This window comes from Orcinus orca, chromosome 2 (assembly GCF_937001465.1).
Source record: "Orcinus orca chromosome 2, mOrcOrc1.1, whole genome shotgun sequence".
Classification (NCBI taxonomy): domain Eukaryota; kingdom Metazoa; phylum Chordata; class Mammalia; order Artiodactyla; family Delphinidae; genus Orcinus; species Orcinus orca.
In genome coordinates, this window is record NC_064560.1 from 148726058 (window position 1) to 148741644 (window position 15587).

The 15587-nt window shown below is 33.8% G+C and overlaps 1 protein-coding gene across 1 annotated transcript in view; it reads right to left on the reverse strand.

The window, feature by feature from the left end:
* MDGA2 (MAM domain containing glycosylphosphatidylinositol anchor 2) overlaps positions 1–15587 on the reverse strand; it is an 830741-nt gene that overhangs the window by 230377 nt on the left and 584777 nt on the right. Inside the window, exon 7 of the mRNA XM_004270015.4 lies at positions 1312–1641. Within this exon, the coding sequence (XP_004270063.2) occupies positions 1312–1641 (330 nt within the window). The remainder of the gene's footprint in view (positions 1–1311; positions 1642–15587) is intronic.

Here is a 15587-nt window from a genome sequence, read left to right on the forward strand (position 1 = left end):
ATCCTTTAGAAATAATGCAGAACGGTGAAAAGTAAGCACATTTGGTCAGCCTGAGGTATGGACCATATCCCTTAAGGAGTAAAATCAATCCAGCATGCATTGCAATTTGGAATCATGAAAAGACACAAAATCTCAGGTCAACCTGTTAACATACAAGAGTCAAAATACTGCCTGACTGGAAAGGAGAAGCCAACCATTTAAATTCCCTCAAAGCTCTGTGATGACTTAGATGGGTGGGATGGGGGTGGGAGGGAAGTCCAAGAGGGAGGGGATATATGTATACATAGAGCTGATTCACTTCATTGTACAGCAGAAACTAACACAACATTGTAAAGCAAATATACTCCAATTAAAAATAGCAAACAAACAGAGTATGTCTGCTATCTACATTTGTGCTCTATGTTTTCAACACATGTTATTCGCCCTAGGATTATATAAAAATCCTAAATTAAAATTCAATCTAGTAACAAGCTGGCAAAACAAATAAAGCAACGTTGGAGTTCTCCAGATGCATACTGATTGCAGTTCATAGAATCACAGGGCTTTAAAACATCCTAAGAATTAAGCTAATATGTCCTCCCATACCAAAATTACCCTGTAATTTTCCTTATCCGTAGACATTCATTTAATTGAGAGAAAATTGATAACATATTTTTGGTTTTAACCTTAATAGAAGAAATTTCACTCCAATCTATTTTTATATTTAGCCATTCTCATTGTGAAGAGATTCTATCATAAGGTTCTTGAAAGAGTCACACCTGATTACAATTTTAACATGTTTATCATTGGTTTTTGTTGGTGGAAAATACATTTCTTATATTCCTTATATTTGAATACTCAAATTATCTCTCGGTATTTTCTTCTATGGACTAAATAGCTTCTGCTTGCTTCACAATTCTGAAAATTGTCCTAATTCTTTAGCCATTTGGTGTTTAACATTATTAATTAACATAATTTTAGGCTTTACAGAGAATTACTAGTTAATAATTTAAAAACTGGTACCATTTAACCCAGAAGCCTATACCTATCATAGACAACACTATTAACTTTATTTGCACTATTTCTGTAAAACCTCATGTAAATCTAAGTCAAATCTAAGTCTAAATCAAAACCTAATGTAATTCTAAATCTAATCAAAATCAAAGTCCCTTAACATATTTATTGGGCATTCGGAATGTTAGGACTTTGGTTTCAGGAAGCTTTTTGAAAATTAGAATGTTCTTAGCTTGGCTGAAGACTATTTTGTTTTACGTAAAAAAAGAAAATTATTCTCAATGTGAACATCTTTTGAATCATAAATATGCTTCTTACCTGTGCTGCTGGATATATTAACATCAATACTGATATCAGATATTCCTCCTCCCTTCAGAGATGCTACACATGTGTATGTCCCAAAATCCGTGAATTTTAAATCAATGATGTCCAAGTTTGTCGTTCCCGGGGAGACATCTGGATCAGTCTGCGTAATAACCATCCGTTCAGAACTTCTTAATGGACGACCATTTTTAAACCAACTAAATGTTAACTCCTCAGAAGGAACAGCTTCTACTTGGCAAGATATTTTCACCTCACGCCCAATCTGGATGTTGTCATCTTTGTGATAAGGATCTGGTGTGATCCAAAATCGTCCTTTTTTTAATGCTAAAACATAAAAATTTCGTAAGTTATTAGTGTTATTTTCATAATGTTAGGGATGCATTCACTCTAGGTAGTCATCTCTGGGCTGAAATAAAGTAAAACAAAATAAAGTAAAATGTACATATGTTTCTTCAGTTTCCAAGTAGTGTGCATATTAATAAACCTCATTTAGGTAATTTAGAAATAATCTAAAGACCTAAGTCACTTAGACACTCTAAAACTGATTTTTATAAATTGGTTAATATTTTCCAATAATATAAAAAATGCTTTAAATCTATATATGATACTTAAACATTGTTGCCATTGAATTTTGAACAAATGATGAAACGTGTTTATATAAAGTCATTAGGTATTAGAGTTAAAAATAATTATATGGATCATTAAGTCCAATTCCTTACCCATGTCATACTTTAATTATGGCACAATTTCCCAAATAACTCAAATATTGCACAAATTTCATATTAAAGAAAATTCTTCTAAGATTGTATCTACATGCTGACCAAAACTAGTTTGGTAAAAATTCAGTCAGTTCATATTCATGAGGTATTTTCAATAGTAGTGAAATAACCTGAATTGAAAGAAATACTTTTTTCAAAAAATTTGCTATGATGGCTCTATTCCACCATTCATAGATGTCTCCAGTAGAAACTGTTTGCTGGCTATTTCATGCAGATGGCCAAAAGAACCTCTTGGCAGATGGCTTGGAAAACATGCTGTGTTTGTATCCTAACAGCAGTGCTTTCTGAGTCTAAGGTCAGTGCTGTTCTCACAACCTGTGTCAGTAATGATAACTACCAGAAACTGCTGGGGGAGCATCTATTGGCTTCTTAAGGGCTCCAGTTCTGAACTCTGAATGATACCATGTACTCAATTTGGAATAGAGTTTGTTCCTTTTTATGGCAGTTATACTCATATATCCATCTTTCTCTTTTCCAACATCCTACTCATGCCCCTCTCCTTTAACATCACCATCCCTATATGATGAAACGTAGCATATGCAGTGAAACATAATTATCATTCACTTTTACAATTAAACCTAGATATATGATGACACTGGCAAAAGTGATGTGAATTTAGAAGACCTGAAGATATTGGAGGCCTTCTAACTGCATTCTGGGTAAAATTTCCTCAATTTAACTTGATTTTCCTCAGTCCAATAAAGGCCAGGAACCATACCATGGAAATCTGTAGAACTATTTAAGAATGCACTAGAGATTAATACATTTTTAAATCTTAAAAAAATTATTTTAATTTTCTTTACTTTTCAGTCTCAAATATTTTCATCTGCTTTCTTGTTTGCATCTTAATAAGGAGAGAGAAATGAGTATCAAAAGCAACGTTTATATCATTCTTTTTATTCAAGAAATATTTATAGGGCTCCTGTTCAGGACTAGGCACTAGGCAAGGACCTTATAACATGAGATGAACAAAACAGACATAAACTTGACCCTCATGTATGCCAAATTGTGTACTCATAACTTATAGTCCAGTTTATCTACCCAATGCATATGATACCTATGTCTAAAAAAAGATATGAAATGTTTTATAAGTTTGAAGAATTCTGAATCTCAGAGGAGAATCCTCCAAAATATTGTTTAGAAAATGCACAAAGCTTCAGTCTTAATGAAAATACCGAAAGACAAATATCACATTCTTATATTGTTGTTTGTTACATCTTCCAAATGCAACTTATGAAACTTATTTATTCCCAACCATAACTTTATCAGTATATGACTTTAGGATGAAATCAGGAGAAATTATGGCATTCTATTATGTACAGTCATATATTTATATTTTAATAGGGTGCTGAAATATATGACTTTATATCTAGAAAAGGAAATGTGCTGAAAATGTCCATATCTGGCTACTATATTTAGTATAATATACTGTGCACATATAATTCAAATGCAATTAAATTTCTGTAGCACATAGCAAATTATAAGATCATAGAATGTCCTTTACTTTTTTTTAACAGACCTAAAAAAACAGTATGTCAAGGAACATTTACTTTTGTTAGCATTCATAACATTTAAATGAAAGTTTCCTTTCATTTGGTAAGAATTTTCCTTATCCTGTTTCTATAGAGAAATAATAAAGCTAAAAAAAGTTAAACAGACGATTCATATTTTTCAAAGATAAAAATTTTGTATGTATATGTGTAATAGTTTCGTATGGGGGTACATTTAGGATAAATTCCACTCCTAAGTTATATGTTGGTTGTCATATACAAATATGACAAAAAACTCTGATGTTTCAGTGATTGAAATTTATTGACTAGGCAGCTTTTGTTTTCTAGCTTTGTTCTCTATACAGTGACATATTAAAGTGATACTGATGTTGAGAGAACTGCAAATTCATCAGACAAATTAGATTTAAACTACGAAACAATTCAAAAGCCACTGATAAAAAAACAAGAGATCAATATCTATGTTACATATCATGGACTGTTTTATTCATGAGAAATAACTTTTAAAATCCAAAGTAAAAATATTTTAAATATTATAAATCTAATAATCAATTCAGAAATAAAATTAAATATGATATGTAACTATATTTTTGATAGAAAGCAATATAAGCAAGTGGGCTTTTAAGAACGAACTCATTGCCACAAATATTTGTTGATCTCAGTATCAGACAATTCTGTGATTTGGCCAAAGTCAATCATATTAGTCTTTCAAATGACATATTCTGAAAAGGAAAAGAGGGACAAGTCAGTCTAGCAAGTGAGCTAAAGATAGGGAATATCAGAATAAGTAGCATGGATCAATTGGAGAGCCATCTCTTTGAGTTTGTTTTATGTTACTCCATAACAAAATACCTGGTTTTGCATACTGAACAGAAATGCTCTAAGGAAAAAAAAAAAGTGTGTGTGTGTGTAGCCATCTGACAGTTAAATTTATTTAATTTTCTAATTTATTTTGGCTGCTCAGAAAACTAAGAGCATGGCTCTGCTAACTAGGCACAGGTACATTAAGAACTTGAAAGCCAATTCTAGTTTTTCATTTCTATGTGGTCCGATATGGGCAATCTAATTTTTATGGGTCAAGTGCATCATTTATAAAAATAGGAGGTGATTGTATTATGCTCCCTCTGAGACCCATTGTGAGAAATAGCTTATTAACAATAGTGTAGCGGTTTGAAAATATGAAGTGTTTAATATAATCAACGGGGAAGCAGGTTTCTTCGTTTATAATTAAACACTCTTTTCAGTGAACAATTTATCGTACTTCATGCAATGTTAAAATCATTTCCTCCTACCAGTTGATTTCAAATACTTAAAATCAATCTGCGATTAGTACCAGAGTATAACAGGGGTCCAACAGGCATGACACGACTCTTACAGAACTAAAGAAATTCTATGGAAAAAGAGAGGAGAAATCCCTTTCCCCAAATGCAATTTCTTAGCCTGGATATAGAAAATCCTGTAACACCAGCCTGAGATAACATTAGATTTAGCTTAATGTATCATAAATTGTGATGGATGAACTTCAGAAGGTACTTGTTTAGTCTGGCAATGCATGTAAAGAACTGGCATCAAGCTGAGCCTCTGTTCTGGATAATCAGCTTAGAAACCCTGCAATATAACCCATAGCCTCCTTTCATAATATTGTGAGAACTGAATGCAATTGGCTCACATTCACTTTTGAGAGGTTACTTGCCAGGACATTCTAATTGCACTCACTAAAGTCCCTCTACTTTGAGATTTACAAAGGTGTTCTGTGAATAGAATGAAACTAGTGTATAAATGTAAGGCCACTGCAAAGATCTGGGTAGGGCTTGCTGCGGACCTTTCCCTAGAGAGAAAAGTGGATTTTTGCCTATGAATGACCAAAGTTCTAAGGCATAGTTCAATTATTTAAAATTAGATTACTTCTTGAGTTTATCCTTGAGCTAAGGACCACTGGCTTTGGAGAAGTCTAGGCTCATGGCTTCCAGGAATACAATATGCAGATAAAGACAAAGAGGAGGCTGTGAGATTGTGTCTTTCCTATAGCTATAGATTTAAAATGATAAAATGCACTGATTGTTTGTCAGATGTTCCATGAATTATACAACACATAATAGTCTGTATTAAAATAAAATTTGTAGATGGAACAAAAATAACATTAAATTAAATGACATTTTTTAAATGTTTTAAATTTTAATGACAAAGCATCTCTTTGGAGAGAAGAATTATCAGGTGTCAGCTTCTGAAACTCTGTTAAGAATGTATTTCAGAGGATGATGAGACACAAACTGACCACTGACCACCATTCCAAGTAGATAAATTAGTTAAAAATCTCCAAATATATCACTTCTTACAATCTCGGTAGGATTCTGGTCAACATGAAACACTGGCAAAATGTTGCTAAGAATGAATCTAGAAATAATTAATAGTGTAATCAGACAAATAAAAATTGATTTGCTATTCATGTATTCTCTGTTAAAGACAATAAAAATATCTGAGTGAAAAAAGTATTTGGTAGTCGTACTGGATGCCAACTGAATAAAGAGCTGGAAATATATTACATCAGCAAAGCAACTTGAGATAGTAAATGACAGTATATAGATATAACCTGTCCTATTATAATTAGATGCTTATCTTACTCCTCAAGGGGACTGTGAATACCTGGGAGTGGGCCCATGCCTTACTCTCTTTTTTGTCCCTAATCCTGAACCTGGTTCCTTGTTATAGTTGGTATTCAATGGTTTTCTTTAAAATCAATTAAACTTGACAAAGCATTAACTTTACAGATTCTAATTGTTTCCATTCAGTCTGATATGTCTATGTTAACTCTGTTTCTGTTTGGTAGTCTTATGTTCTGAGATGCATGGGGGGAAACAGGATAGAGAAAAAAGAAAAAAAAATGATGTCTTCAAGGATTTAAGGGTTTTGTTTTGGGAGCAAAAAATATTTGATGAACTAACAGTATTAACATTGGGATATATGTGAGGAAGGGAATTCTGTACAGAAAAACTCAGAAGACATCATTCCATCATACCTACTGACTAGCTAGCTTTGTGTCCCAGTTATATAATGTGCCAGGGACATCAGCTATCAAACAAGATATCAGTTACTCATCCCTGCTTTGTAAAGGAGACTGAATTTCATGCAAAAGGGCTTGTTCGCATGCTTTAGAGCTGTTGATAATTATTTCTAAGGAAATATGGAAGAAGGAAGAAAACTGATATCTAAACATAGTTATATTATCTAAAATAGCATTTGCTAAAACCTGTTTCAGAAAAATGTTAATAGGAATCATGTTAAAAGAAAGCAGAACAAACAAGAGTTTGAGGATTGACTATGTAAGTAAAAGTTCGTTTTTCTGCAGAACTTTTCAGAGCTTTGAACGTGCTCATATGCACATTGTAACATTCCTAGAGGGGCCAATAATACTTAACAAAAAACCCTTTATTTGTGGAATATCTTTCAGGACTAGTATCTCACAGAATAAAGTAAGAGAATTTATTAGTTGATGAAAATCATTGAAATGACTTTAAAATTAGACTCCATTCTTTTTTTTTGAAAGTTGTTTTTTTTTAATCAGCCCTATTCAAGTCACTGAACGTTATGCTATTTTTTTAATTAATTAATTTATTTTTATATTTCTTTTTGGCTGTGTTGGGTTTCTGTGCGAGGGCTTTCTCTAGTTGCCGCAAGCGTGGGCCACTCTTCATCGCAGCCTCTCTTGTCGTGGAGCACAGGCTCCAGACACGCAGGCTCAGTAGTTGTGGCTCACGGGCCCAGTTGCTCCACGGCATGTGACATCTTCCCAGACCAGGGCTCGAACCCGTGTCCCCTGCATTGGCAGGCAGATTCTCAACCACTGTGCCACCAGGGAAGCCCCTAGACTCCATTCTTGATGTTTTAGTCATTTCCATTATGAGCATCACAAAATGATAGACAAGATACAACTCTCTTGTGAAAATAAAATTTATAATTAAAAAAACTAAAGGACAGGGGAAATGCCTAATGGCACAATGAATTTATAGAATATACTTCAGAGCCATCTAGTAAAGCTATCTGCACTAACAGCAGTGTGGCTCCTTCCTTTCCCAAACAACCAGGATTTCTTAAAACTGAATTAACAGTTTGTTCCTATCTTGGAAATGCACATTTTGAAATATGCAAATAGCATGAAAAAGGAATTAAATGTATTAGCATCTGTATAATTTGCAATTATTGATATAAGCTAGAAAGACTTTAGCTCAGTTGCTTGAGGAAATAATAATAATATTTATTTATATTTTATGTTGTTATAAAAACGTATTTAAAGTATTATTATGGGAAGTATTAAAACTTCTAGAAGATGGATATGAGGAGGAAGTTCTTGTTTTTTCTTATATACTGTTCAGCATTCTTATATTCACTTCCCTTTATCTAACAACACCAATCGCCAACCTATAGTCTGAATGAAAGTTCATTAATAATGCAAGAACCAAAAACTCATTACACCCATTTCCTAAAAGTAGTTTAAAATAGCACCCCTGATAATTTGAATGCAGAATTAAATGCTTAAAGGCAGTTGGGGTTCTGTTTAATTGTGAAGTATCAAGGCTCTATTTATTGTGAATTTACTCAAAGCTAATTACTGCAGTTAATCATTCAAAATGTTCAAGCAAAGTATGGTTGAATTTTTGTCTTTTAATGTCCTTGCTCAATAGAATAACCGCAGGTAAGTATTTTGAGTAGAAATGAAAGGAAGAAAAAATCTTTTAGGGGGGCATAAATTTTGCTTTTTGATGTAAGCCCTTCTTTGAGAGGTGAAAAAGAAGTAGACTAAATTCATATTATTACTACCATCATTATTATTTTGCCATTCTTATTTCAGCCCTATCTTAAGTAAGGAGTAAATATATATTAGTATAAATTATCGAAGTGTCCATATAATGTCATAAATAGAAACAAACATTTTCATAGTATGGCTACTATGTTAATGGTATTTGACATAGTATGTCTTAGCACTAGTTACCTGAATAGGAGAATATTAATCAGTAAATTTACGTATCCTATGTCATTAAAAATCAGTAGGTATTTTGAGCTCACCTTTTCTATCAAATTAAATATATCCCTTCACTATGAGAAGAAGAACGAGTCCAGGATGAGTTATATTTTTTATTTGTTTTTAGACTTGGGACTAGAAACAGCTATAACATGAACTGCAGCTTAGAAAAGCCTGTACTAAACATAGTTCTTCTGAAGTCTTTTTGAAAATAGTACATCCTTAATATTTATGGAATTGATCATGTAGTAGTGAAAACTGGATGAAAATAATGAGACTAACAAACTAAAAATCATTCTTTACTTTTTTTGCTTTCCTTATTTTCTGTCTCAAAAGCTGTGGACTTTCTCCTTTCCAAAATGATCCTGCCCATCTGGCAACCTCTCTCCCTGTACCCTGATGACATGCATTCTTTTGGTTATCCACTTTGTTTTGAAGTTTCAATATTTTCTCTTTCATATGCTATTTAATTTCAGAGTAGAAAGTTGTTTAGGTCACATCTAAACTTAGAAGACATTCCTTAACCCTAATAATCCTACAAATTATTTGCAGCATTTTTCTTAAAAAAAATAGTGAAACACCAATTGCCTCCTTGTGTCATTATGCACTCATTCAATTTGACAGTTCACACCTTGGTTTTCACCGGTGCTATTCTGACACTGAAGTCTCAAAGGTTAGCAATAACCTCTTACTCAGTTAACACAAAGATATTTTCCAGTTCTTCTCCATGTTTATATCACGTGTATTTTGCACTTCATATCACTTTCCATTACTGATTCTTTCTTCCTTCTTGAAAATTCTTTCTACAGACTTCTATGACTAGGAAAATGTAATATTTAAGGAAATAAATTAGTTTGACTTTGCACATTTGCATCACAATTGTCATGACACACTTCCTAGTTCCTTACTTCATTTGAATTTCATCATTCAAACAGTCGTTGTAAAGTCAGTCTTTGTTGAGAAAGAAAGGATTTTTATAAATTATTTTGTCATAATTGCAGATCACAGAGTTTTTACTTAATCTTCTACCTTCCAATTTGCTGCGCATGTTTGGGGACATGTGATCATTGTTTGTTTTGTTTCTTGACACACAAAAGATTGCAACATATTCAATTTAAATTAAAATAATTATTTAATCATTTGAATATATTATTTCATTTTTAATATTAAAAAGCAAGGAAAATAACCTAGGTATGTTGAAAAACCAAATGAAAAATATCTGTACTCACTAGGAATTTATAAAAATGATCTTAACTATCTTATCATATTTTGATAGGAGCTCAAGTGTCAATACCAATGACAAAAACCAGCTAAACATTCCCATCAGTTGTAGATTCAATTGTAGATTCCTTCTCTGCCCCTTTGAGATGTAAATCTTCTACAAGTCAGAACTAGTTTTCTTAAGGACCCAGGAGCCATCCGTCTAAAATGTACTGGCATACCTCAGAGATACTGCAGGTTCAGTTTCACATCACCACAATAAAGCAAATAGTCAAATAAACTGACACAAATTTTTTAGTTTCTCAGTGCATATAAAAGTTATGTTTACACTATACTGTAGTCTATTAAGTGCGCAATTTAGCATTATGTCTAAAAAAAGCAATGTACATACCTTAATTAAAGAATACTTTATTGCTAAAAAATGCTAATCATCATCCCAGCCTTCAGCAAGTCCTAACATTCAGCAAGTCCATGCAATGGTAATGTCACGGATAACCATAACAAATACAACAATAATGAAAAAGTTTGAAATATTATGAGAATTACAAAAATGTGATACAGAGACACAAAGTGAGCAAATGCTGTTGAAAAAATGGCCCCAATAGACTCGTTTAATGCGGCATTGTCGCAAATCTTCAATTTGTAAAAAAACCACACAATATCTGTGAAGCAAAATAGAGTGAAGTGCAATAAAATGAGGTATGCCTGTAATCATCAGAAGAGATAGTACTTCTAATCCCAGTTTCTATAGGAGGGTAGGAACCTAAGTTTGAAAAGACCACTTAGCAAGCAAAGATGGCTTAATCACATTCACCAACCTCCCCTAATGTCTTCCAGTACTTTTCCATTAGCTCATTCTAGTATTTAAAAATCCTCCGTCTTTTGTTTCAGCAGAGTTACATTTAATCTCTCTCCTCTAGTGCAAGAGTCGTGACTCCTTTTGCAACAGTCTTGAATACAGTCTTCTTTGCTGTTTTATAAAGTGTCTGATATAATTTTTCTTTTACATCATTATGGTCTTTTACATTATAGAATGTGCATTATTGAAACAGATGAAAACTGAATAACTCTAGGAAATTCACTGCTACAAAGTTTCAAATACTAAAGAAAATAACGCTTACGGTCACAACATACACACACATTGTAGTATGTTGTTCAAAGATGAAATGTTGCATGAGTACAAGCGTATTTGAGAGTTAAGGAGGTTAATTTAATCCCTTTATAAAGCTATGTTTCCTCCAATGTGGTAAGCCCTATTTAATCTTTAATGTCCTGCGGGTCTAGAATTTCTGATAATAGGCCACAGGACAAGACTCTGGGTTTGTGGGTTAACCAAAAGATGACAGTACTGCTAAAATGCAGTGTGAAGAGACTGACTCTAAAACTAAATACCTTTAATATGTATATTATAAAGAGAAATGTGTAATATTTCCCTTTTAAAAAGTACACCCTACCCTTGCTCTAGAAGTCTTTAAAGCAGATTTTAGAAATATATGTTATAGTTTTCCTTTTCTCTTTTTAATGAGAAAATCCTGGCAAATAAGCAGATGAGATAAGGTCAAAATGATGGTGGTATAGAAATGTTTTTATATCCTGTAAAATTGGTAGCTGGGCCATAAATTGGCTCTGATCTTTATAGGAATAAAAAAGAGGGAAATACTAATTTCATGTTTCATAGTATCTGTGAGTTCAAAATATCCCAACTCCTAACAAACAAACAACAGACAAAAAATATTCTTGGTCCAGAGATCTGAGTAGAATTTATCTCCTAAACCTGCATAAATGAGACACACAACAAGCAGCATTTTAACCACATCCTTATGATGATCATAACAATGTAATTTACAGAACTAGTTGTCAATCTGTCCCTCAATTACAGGACTGTTAATTACATCAATTTATACTGGAACAAAGGAGTATGGTCCAGGTGCACAGGTGTTCAGGCTCAATTCAAAGATAAATCGAAAGACAGTGTTTCAGTGAGTATTAAGCAGTAGCGAATACAGGTTTATAGTCTATGAGAATGACCCAGGGAGGTTATCATTGGTGGTCATGGTGGGAGGGTGGTATTGCAGATATTACATATTGAGGGTTATATGGAAATATCTGCTTTAAGTATTAACTGACATAGATGTAAGATTCACATACTCTTAGAAAGGAGAAAAGCCAAACTAGGATGCAAGTTCTGTAAAGAGATGGATAGTGGGATACCTACGGACAGGAACAAGACAAAGGTCCACATGGTACTGAAATCCAATGAAAATACAACTTTAAGACGTAAAACATGCTGAGTACTTTAAGAAAAAAATGGTTTCACAATATATCTCCCAGATCAAATCAACTGTTTGCATTACTTAGAGAATTGTTGGATATAAGCCAGTTCAGTGTTAGGACACATTTACCCAGAAACAATGACTTCTGTGTTGGAAGAATTGCTCTTAACTCATTCTTCAAGGAAATGATTAGATAGATAATAAGGCTAGTAATATATTAAAGGTAAGCCTACTATTTGAAACTAAAACTATGACATCTGTAGTTTAGAGCATTAGTATTTGAAGTGTGGATCCTAGACCAATAGCAACAGCTGGTCTGTTGGGTGCCCCTCCACAGCAAAACTATACTTCTTGGGGTAGGACCCAGCCATCCATATCTAAAAGGTTCACTGGGTGATTCCGATGTACTCTCAAGTTTGAGGACCACTGTCTTAGAAAACAATTATCCTTGGGTGTTCCCGACAGTCCAGTGGTTAGGACTCGGCACTTTCACTGCCAGGGCCCTGGGTTCAATCTCTGGTCGGAGAACTAAGATACTGCAAGACACGTGGTGCGCCCAAAGAAAACAACTGTCCATCCATCCTCCAGAAATGCAGAGCCAGAAGAGAAGGAGACAGGCCATCAGCTCATCCAGAGGATTACTGAGTTATTAAAGAGCATGCTAAAAGTGGCCACAGCGTATCATTTTTCTTTATAAGGCCCTCAAGAAATTGTTTACCCTGATTATAACGTGTGAAATATTATTAAGGAACAGCTCCTGCAAGTATCAATAACAACAGGGTCTAAATTGACCTCACACAGCTTAACATGTAACTACGTCCTTTCCACATAGCCAAAGCCTGAGGAAAGGTTCACAAAAGCACTTATTATTTTTAGGTTTCTTCACAAAATGACAAAGATGTTAACAGTGGCCAATATAAAGTACCTTCCTCTTCTTTACCTAAGAAATTGTAACTCTTGAATTGTAACCAAATATCATGTAGGAATATCTAAAAAATGATTATGTTCATAATTTGTGACTGAGAGATTGATAGCCCACCAACTTTCTTCTGAGAGTCAATGGCTTCAAAGAGAGTCAATGTAGCTAACAGTGAAGAGTAAGTATTCTGAGGTCAGACTGTCTAGGTTTCAAAATGATTTCATCTTTTATTAGCTGTGTGACCTTGTGTAATTTACGCAGTCTCCCAAATCTGTAAAATGGAGATGATAATAAAATTAATCCAGGAAGCTCTGAGTATGCTGATACCGCCACTGAGTAAGCAAATGGTAGATGTCAGCTGCTTTCTATTCAGTGTCACCTGAGCACTCACAACACATCTATTGCTCTGCTTGCTGCCAAAAAAGTGCAAAGATGAAGAGGCTAGTGGTGGAGAAAAGCATAGAAATAAATAATATTATATACAGAGCAATAAAAGACAAAGATTCATTGTACTAGGTATTATGGAAGGGAACACTTAAAAAAAAAAAGCTAGTTACCATGAAGGAGGCAGGGAAAGCCTGAGAATTAGGGAGGAAAGGGAATACAGGGGATTGAAGATGCTGAGAGGTGATTTCAGAAAGATTTTTACTGTACCAATAATTGGGTCTAGTTCAGCTTTCTCAAACTCTAGCAAATCCCCTCATGATTCCACAAATTGTATTTCTCTGATTTCAACCATTCACATCCATTCTCCTCCAGTCTCTGAGGATACAAGTTTGGTCCTCCTTTCAGGGCTAATGTCTTAAATTGTGCTCCTGATCTCAGCCCCAGCTCTATATGGAATATCGCACACCTTCAATTTTCTGCTCTCTTTTTCTCTTAAATTCTCCCTCACCTGAGGCCCTTCCCTTATATCTATAAACATGATCAGAATCTCCTCATTAATTACAACAAAACAAAGCGACAACTAAATAATGCAGAGAACCTGTCTTCAACTTCTTTATCTCATGGGAGTTACTTCTTATTCACTCTCTTTTGTTTTCTCACTGTCAAAACATTAAGATATAAACCTCTCACCTTTAATCTCTTCCAATTAGATTTGATTCCCACCAGTAGCACAACTTTTAACGGTTGACCGTTTGTTTCTAGCTGTCAGACGGACTCTATTTCCACTTCCTTTGTCCTGAACCTGTGCTCCTCTTTTCTCTTCTCTGTCTACACCATCACTTCACAACTTGCTTTTCCACTCACAGTTTCTGTCTCAGCACAGATGCCACCTTAGTAAAACCCTCTGCACCCACCTCACTAAGTTATACTTGCTTATTTCCAAACACCTGCTAGCTTTCTATGTGATGCAGCACTTCAGAGTCCATGGGCCTCAATTAAAACGTCTTTTGTCACCACTTTAAGGAATATCTGTGTGACTCTCCTTTTTAACACTATTTGCTTTTTGTAAATATAGTCTATTAAAAGAAATACATATTTGAGATCATACTATATGGACCAGGCACCTTTATTTGGAGGTCCACATGAAATTTGGGAACAAATCAATGAGAATTTTATGAAGCTGTAACTCTAAAGATCCTCTCAAAATTTATTCTCCTGAATCCACTCCTTTGACCTAGGTGATGGAGCAATACATTAGCCTCATATGTTTTGTTTCATTACAAAATAAAGGATTAATTTGAATTTAGCTGATCTGGAAAATATTTCCTTACCTGAACATCTGGCACAATTCTACTTTCTTTTTTCTTTCCTTTTTTAAAAATAAACATTTTCTTACAGCAAATTTAAAACTCATTCAGTTGGAAACTCAGAGAAAACATTTTGGATTTACAAAAAGGTTTTTCTGTTGAAAATACATCGTCTTAGGGCCACAACTTTAAAAGATTAAGCTTTTTAAAAGCATTTACTCTAAAATATATTACATATGTCCCTGCTTTTTTTAGGAAAGGAGTTGAAACATAGTTTTGCATTTTCTTGAAAATTTGAGGGCTACCATCACCAATTTACTTAACTCATAGTTAGACACTAAGTACTACTAATTATGACAGAATTACTTTTTTCTTTACTAAAGGCTACAGACAGGTATGTATTTTTAGTCTGTGTCAGTTTCTTTTTGGTCTCTGTTATCTTCTTTATTGATGACTATCAACTCTTATTTCCACTATCAGCATAGAGTTAGTGCAACAACTTTTATTCCTGTCCTAATTTGTTACTTCATCTCTTTTCCCAAAGATATACATGAGGTTTATCGCATGCAGTTGTGCTCTTTCTTTCCATAGTTATATTTTCTGTTATTTTGGGGTTTTCTTTTGTTGTATCTCAATTCTTAGTTGTGTTCTTTTGAGTTGGTATGGTTGCTGTATATATGTAATTATCACTTTGCACTCTCTACATAGTGGGACTTAACATAATTTAGAGGTTGCTGCTTACTTATTTATACCTTGCCATACTCTAAGAAAGATCTAAGGGACTTACAATATTTATTGTTAATATACTGCATCTTGCAGTAAAAACAACAAGAAACAAGGAAGCAATGATTAAATCAAG